At 33.4% G+C, this 7,899-nt stretch overlaps 1 protein-coding gene across 6 annotated transcripts in view; it reads left to right on the plus strand.

Annotated features, from left to right (window-relative positions):
- The window catches only part of BLTP3B (bridge-like lipid transfer protein family member 3B), a 120,705-nt gene that overhangs the window by 81,115 nt on the left and 31,691 nt on the right, over positions 1–7,899 (plus strand). For 4 of the 6 annotated variants that reach the window (XM_045872770.3, XM_045872769.3, XM_045872773.3 and 1 more), the window contains 4 exons: positions 2,705–2,844; positions 3,535–3,685; positions 7,194–7,447; positions 7,789–7,897. In XM_045872770.3, the coding sequence (XP_045728726.1) occupies positions 2,705–2,844; positions 3,535–3,685; positions 7,194–7,447; positions 7,789–7,897 (654 nt within the window). Of the gene's footprint in view, positions 1–2,704; positions 2,845–3,534; positions 3,686–4,386; positions 5,192–7,193; positions 7,448–7,788; positions 7,898–7,899 lie in introns of those variants that run through there. The other 2 variants (XR_010411378.1, XM_064590747.1) reach the window with 2 other exon arrangements.

The following is a 7,899-nucleotide window of genomic DNA, read 5'->3' on the forward strand; positions in this document are numbered from 1 at the left end:
GACCTCAGAAAAATACACACTGAGCCAGAAGAGGCCTGAAACCAGGGGAAAAGCAAGAGAAAGAAAGGAAAAAGATTAAAAAAAAAAGCAATATGATCAAATATGATCAGGCTGGTGCATAGATCAGTGCCACACACTAGATTTTGGGCATATTTTGGTCTGTTAGAAAGAAGTGCCTCCCAAAATTTTAAAGAAAGAAAAACTTATATATGTACAAAAATAAGGGTAAATACAATGAAGGGATGGAATATGACTGTAAAGATGAAAAGTATAAAAGATTTTATTTTTTTATCTATTTTTTTAAAAAAATCTTATTTATTTATTTACTTGAGAGAGAGAGAGAGAGAAACAGCATGAGAGCAGAGAGGGTCAGAGGGAGAAGCAGGCTCCCTGCTGAGCCGGGAGCCCGATGTGGGACTCGATCCCAGGACTCCGGGATCATGACCTGAGCTGAAGGCAGTCACTTAACCAACTGAACCATCCAGGCGCCCCTTATAAAAGGTTTTATAAAAGGAATTGATAATAAGTTGTTTGAAAAAAGAAAGAAGAGGAATTAAAAAAAAGGAGAGAATGTCATCAGGCAGGAGACTAGAACAATGCCATATACTAGAGATTCAGCGTATATTTTGGTGTGTTAGAAGAAACTGTATCCCAAAATTTTAAAGAGAGAACAACTTATATATGTTCCAAAAATAAGGTTAACTACTATGAAGGGATAGAATATGACTCAAAAAATGAAAAATAAAAAAGATTTTTAAAAAAGGGATTGATAAGATGTTGGTTGAAAAAGGGAAAAAGAAAAATTAAAAAAAAAATTAGAAAAAGAAAAAGAAAATTAAAAAAATTTAACTTTGAAAGACTAAAGAATCACGGGAAAAGAAGCCATGAATTCTATGTGCTGTATCCCCTAGTGCTGGAGTTCTGCTATTCTCATTGATCGGTAAACTTGGTGTTGGCTGGCTGTTCTTACTGATCTTCTGGGGGAGGGGCCTGTTGCCGTGGTTCCCAAATGTCTTTGCCGGAGGCGGAATTGCCCCACCCTTGCCGGGTCCAGGCTAAGTAATCTGCTCCGGTTTGCTCTTGGGAGCTTTTGTTCCCTGCAAGCTTTCCATACAGCTTTGGAGGACGAGAGTCAGGCACAATACTCTTAAGAATGTTAATTATCATGGCACCTGGCTGACTTAGTCCATAGACCACGTAGACCACATGACTGTGGATCTCAGGGTCGTGAGTTCAAGCCCCACGTTGGGTGTAGAGCTTACTTCAGACAAACAAACAAAAATGTGAATAGTATCACGTTGATCCCCATTTTAATCCTGATAACTTCTCCCTGCTATAAGGTTGTTAAGTTTAAAAACCTTAACATTACTGACAGTGCTCTGTGTGATATGGCCACAACTTAACTGGTTCTGCTGTTTACCCATGTGTTGGCTATACTTCAGGTGTAATATAGAACATTTTACTCCTTCTCTAAATTCACTCTTCACAGTTTCTTCACTGTGACAAATGTTTATCTACCTCAGGGTCTTTGTACCTGTGCCTAGAATGCTTTTTCACTTTAGTTTATATATTGTTTCATCAAGGAAGCCTTCTTAACCTCTGAGAGGCCCCTGTGAAATGGGAATTGTATTTATATGTATCTTCCCTGGCCCTAAACATTGTTTCCTTTCATTCAGTAGATGATTTCTTGAGCACCAACTGTGTTTCCAGGCACTGGGTTAGAAGCTGAATATATAATAGTAAATGCAGTTGACCCTTGAACAACATGGGTTTGAACTGCACAGGTCCACTTATATGTGGATTTTTTTTTTCTGATAAATTCAGTACAATACTGTAAATGTATTTTTTTTGTGATTTTTTTTATGATGTTTTCTTTTCTCTAGCTTTTTTTATTATATGAATACAGCATATAATACATATAATATGCAAAATATGTTAATTGACTTCAGTCAATAGTAGACTATTAGTAATTAAGTTTTGGGGGAGTCAGAAGTTAATGTGGATTTTTGACTACATGGGAGGTCAGCACCCCTAGCCTTCACACTGTTCAAGGGTTAACTGTGTAATAATTTAAAAACTGAGGCTGTGTCATGACTTGGGCTTTTCTCATCCACTTTTTCTAGTAATTCATTTTTACGGTATTTTTTTGACATATTGGTCTGTGATGGGCACAGAATTTTTTTAAGATTGTCTTTGACCACAGAGTTTGAGAAATAATGAAATACAGCACACTGAGAAATTAAGGCAGGTAGGTTAAGAATGGAGGATATCACATTGGCAGTAGTGGCATTAACTTCATGTAGATATGATAATTAAAAGTTACCACAGGCTACTGACAGGGGATTTGAAGTGGTTAAACTGGGACTATTCAAAGTAGGATAGCATAGGGAGAGGCAAAAGCTGGCTGACCAGGAACCTGCTACTCCAGCACTGGACCAGCAATGAGGAAACTGTGGTCAGCATTTTAGATTTTTTTTCATACTAAGTTTAGGGCTTTAGTATCTCTAACATTTTATTGTGGACGTTATTTCTTAATATTTGCTAGCTAATTACAATTTAATTTTTCTTTGCTTATTATCTTTTAAACAAGCCTTTGCTTGAGAAAGAGTGAAGGGATGCCTCATATTGGTTAGATAAATGTAACATTGTTGGATCATGTGTAAAATTGATTTTAATTTGTTAGTTTATTTCTTTATTACTTCAGGTATTAAAAAGAACGTGACTACAAATTACCAGAGCCTTGCAGACAGTGCAAATACCAGTGCAAAGCTACAGAATTTTGGTGAAACCTCTCCAGATGCCATCAGTACAAATTCAGAGGGTGTTCAAGAAAATCAAGACCTGGTAATCATTTCAGAGAGATTCTGTGAAGAGAAATGCCAGCCACAAGGCTGTTTTACCTTTATTTCATATTTAATATGCGCACATTTTATGACATTAATATATGTAAGTGAATTGCCATAGTAGTGAGCGACTCACTTTGCTCTTGCTACTCTTGAAATTGCTTCCTTCCCTCCTATTGAATTGTTTTTCTCTGAATTTCACTCTCTAAATCTGTTTTTCTCCCACTGAGGAGGGGAGCTTCTGTCCTTTTCCATCTTTTATTTTTTTGACCTTTATCATAGTTCCACTTAAATATATTTTGAAAACAAGTTTGATGGTTGATGGTAGTCAGTCCTCATGAGGAACTTTCTACAAAAGAAGTATGTTACTGGTTTAAGCCCTTCCCACCCAGTGAAATATTCTTACAGATGACTTAGAAAATATGTTCAGCCTTCAGTGAAAATAATTTCACACAGAAATGTCATATAATTAATCTTTGTGACCTAAAAAAATTCTCTCTTGACTGAATAGGAAGAAAGGAAGCTGAAGTTTGTGACTGTAATGTATAATCATGTTTTGTTGGTCAAAAGTATATTTTTGGTTATAGGTCACAATTGTGTTTTTAGAGGTTATAGTAGTTTCCTGTGTCATTTCTTAAATTTTGTTTTGAATTACTTGGTATGCTAATATTATTTATGCAATCATTATTAGATGTCAGTTGTGGTGTTTAAAATTACTGGTGTTAATGGGGAAATTGACATCCGAGGGGAAGATATGGAAATCTGTCTTCAAGTGGACCAAGTGACACCAGATCAGTTAGGCAATATCAGTCTTCGGCATTACCTTTGTAATCGTCCAATAGGTAAGACTTTAATATGATTTAAACTTGTTTTGTTTTTTATACATATAATTCCTTAGCAGTTCTGTCTTTGGTATAAATAAATTCAAGGAAAATTACATTTGTTTATAATAATGTAAGAGATTTCTTTTAGATTACCTTATTTTCATATAGTATTTTGATTGTTAGAAATATAATGTGTTGAAGATGTATTCTCTAATTTCTTTTTGTTTTATTTGTTAAGTGCCATCTCTTTTGGTCTTCTCATTCTTTGATATAATAGGTTTAAGAAAACTGAGTTCTTTTCTATATGAAAAGAATGATAAAGTAATCCTAGAATGTCCAACTTAGTTCAATGCTGGAATAAATGTCAATTTTTATATTCCATTATCTTGCTTATAAACAAACATTTCCTGAGTCCAGCATGATACTTGGTGTTTGGAAAAATCATGTATCATGTTCTTATGGTCCTTCGTTCTAAGATGCACACATTCACTTGGACATAGAGGAATATGAACAACAAAACATGCAGTGTATGAAGAGGAAACCACATAAAACCATCCCTTTTTCAAAGTTTATATGGAGTTACCACTCATGGTTTTCAGTCATTTGAAGAAATTTATTTTTTAGAATAGTTCTACTAAGCATTTAAAATGACAGTATTCAATTTTTTAAGTCTTTAAAAAGTCACTGAGCTGTAATATTTTTTTTTGCTATATATACAGAATGCTAAATCTGATACATAACATGTTGAAATACATAGTCCTGCATGATATCAAATAAGTATGCTATCACCTCACATCCTGGGAATTTCAGGTAAATGTGCCATTTGTCTTTAAACCAGCATCATAGAAAAAAATTGTCTCCTGGCTTTTTTCTATGTATAGACCTTGCAGTTTACAATGTATCTGTTAAAAAATTTGAAGAATTTTCTATTAGAAGTATAAATCCCAATGGCATGCAAAATAGAGGAAGCTAAATATATAATTGGAAAGGTTTCATAGTGGACAAAAGAAATTTCAAAACCTAGATCCTGTTCTATTCCCAATCCAAACTGCTCTTCAAATTGTACACTCTTAAGATTATTTCCAGTTGCTTAGTTGTTTTTACTTACTTTTAATGGGTCACTTAGTACCATGTCCTATTACTTTGTTTCATGTTGTTCCTTACTGAAGAAATCATTTTGAAATGCTTAGTATATGTGGGTTGTATAGTCAGTGCTAGTGCCTTATTTTTCTCAACTGTGTCAGTTGGTTGTTTAAAGATAAACAAAAAATAAGAAGGAAGAAAACAAAGGAAAAGAAAGGAGAAAGGGGAAATGGGATAAAAGGAAAGGGAGAAAAAATAGTTTAGCTTGAACATTTCAAACAATAAGCCATACGAACAAAGATTGATCTATGATTTATATCTGCTGTCACTCTGACATGACCAATTAAAATTGCAAAGTTGTTTTTGCTTTTGTTTGTTTTTGTTTTTCTATAATGTATGGATTTTGGAGTCCTTTAATAGGAAGACCTTTACATAATAGTTTCATGGCCTAAAAGGTAGAAGAAAGGAAAGAGTTTTGACTAATGAGGATTTTGTTTGATCTCTGCTCCAAATAAATACTCTTTGTTTGAAATTATTTCTGGCTCTCAGCTCCTTAGAGTGAGTAGGTATCTCTCTCTCTCTCTCTTTCTCTCTCTTTCTCTTTCTCTCTCTCTCTGTATAGATATGTAGATAAATAGGTAAAAGGCAAAACAAAATCACATTTACCAAGTTGTTTCTAATTGCTCTTTTTTTTTTTTTAAGATTTATTTATTTATTTGACAGAGAGAGACACAGCGAGAGAGGGAACACAAGCAGGGGGAGTGGGTGAGGGAGAAGCAGACTTCCTGCTGAGCAGGGAGCCTGATGTGGGACTCAGTCCCAGGACCCCGGGATCATGACCTGAGCCGAAGGCAGACGCTTAATGACTGAGCCACCCAGGAGTCCCTCTAATTGCTCTTATTATCAAATAGACACATTAACTCTTGTTTGTCTTGATATAGGAAAGAACACTAACCATTATCAATTTGTGGCTGTTTTACCTTTTATTTAAAAAAAAATCAGTTCTTAATTCAAAAATTCTTTAGAATTTTTTTGAACTCTTCTTGTTTCTATCTTATTTATCTTGAATGTTAATCTGTAGTAGTAACATTGATTAAACATCATTCTGTACCTGAAATAAAGTTATAAAAACAACTCTCCATTATAAGTTGTGTATGGAGATCTATCCTTGGTGCATAAATATAAGTATGTTTATTTTCTTAATCCCCTTCCTTCACAAATATGTTTACATTTGACTTTTATAAGACTGAAGTATTCACATCCATGCTGAGGGAAAATAAACATCTCCCCATCATTAATTTAATTAGTAGGGTCTTCTTAAGACAACCAAGACTGATAAATTCGAGACTGATAAATTTGATACTTCAGTAACTGAAACAGTTTCACTTTTCCAGAACATTTAGTTTGTTTTTAACTCACTGGGTTCTATGAATTGTGAAACTAATCCTATTTTTCTCTTTGCTGCTAGGAAGTTCATTTTTGGTTCACCTGTGGCACAGAAAAGTAAATAATGCGTTCAGAGTTACTAATCTTACTATCCATTTCTGTTCTATCCTTTTCCATTGCTTACTTATTTTTTATATAAGTATGCTATGACCGTGTTGCCTCCTATTCTTTTTGGAGCTAGGTATTATAAAGTAAAATAGTTACCATGAGGGTCATTTCACTTAAGTGGTTGCATTGGGAACTTTTGTTTTTTTAAAATCAGATATTGTATGGGTGCTTTATTGAAATTTTAAAATTTGTTTTTGAAATCAGTATTTATCTCTGTAAGCCACCTCAAATTCTTTTTTGGAACAAGGCCAAGGCGTGTGTGTGTGTGTGTGTGTGTATGTGTATATATACATATATATGTGTGTATTATATATAAATGTGTGTGTGTATGTATATATCCTTTGCTATAATATCAGTTTTAAAATTGTCTTCTAATAGAGGCATTTTAATGAGGTCTTGTCTATTTACTTTTCTAATTATTTAAGGACCTAATTTTAATGAGGAAGGTGCAAAACTTCAGGCTTTTGTTACTTCTTGAGAAATGGCTTAAGAATCACTTTAAATGCCATGATTTTTTCTTTATCACAGTTGTCCATTATATTACAGATGTATAGATAGGTATACACTCAGATGGATTGTAAGTATCTTAGGTATGCATCATATCAGATTTATATCATGACGTATGTTTGCATGGTACCAAAGAAATAGAAAATATAGACAAGTCAACATTATTGTAATGGAAAGTCATCTATAAAAATTGAAGTTAAGGTTGTTTATGGTATATTATAAATGTACTGTAAGTATCCCTTAAAAGTAAATATTAAAACTTTAAGATATTATTTCTTCAACATTGTACAAAGTAACAATAATGTCTTAATGACAAATAATTGAGAGTGACACTTTTGAGTAGTGCTACAAGTTATAATTTTTATGTGTTCTTTTTCTGTAGGTTCAGATCATAAATCTATAATTCATTCCAAATCCACTCCTGAGATTACTCTGAGATTTGAGAGTGGGCCTGGTGCTGTAGTTCACTCTTTGCTTGCAGAAAAAAATGGATTTCTGCAATGCCATATAGAAAACTTTAGCACTGAGTTTTTTACATCTTCTCTTACTAATATTCAACATTTTTTGGAAGATGAAACTGTTGCAACAGTGATGCCAATGAAGATACAAGTTTCTAACACAAAAATTAATTTAAAAGTATGTTAATAAGTATTTTTATATTTTCATGTTGTAAATGTTCACTTTGCTTACCTAGACTTTGATTCATGTCTAAGAATATGTCATCTCTATAATATATACTCTATTAGCATTTATTGAAATGAATTTGTGGCCTTTGTGGGGGAATGACGAAGAGATCCTTCTTAGAAATTAGAAAACAAAAATAGGATGGGCAGTTTTTCACTGTATCAACTGAAGCATATAAAGATAAATTTCTAACTCATTAAAAATATTGACTGAAGTAACATTTGTTAAGGAAATGATTAATTTTATCATTTACTTTAATAACAATATGCTGATGTTGTTTCTCCTTTCTGTAGGATGACAGTCCTCGTAGTAGTACAATATCCCTTGAACCAGCTCCTGTAACTGTTCATATTGACCATCTTGTGGTGGAGAGAAATGATGATGGCTCTTTTCATATCAGAGGT

Source organism: Mirounga angustirostris, unplaced genomic scaffold (genome assembly GCF_029215605.1).
Source record: "Mirounga angustirostris isolate CCGP_5_RB_7025 unplaced genomic scaffold, mMirAng1.0.hap1 SCAF_5, whole genome shotgun sequence".
Lineage (NCBI taxonomy): Eukaryota > Metazoa > Chordata > Mammalia > Carnivora > Phocidae > Mirounga > Mirounga angustirostris.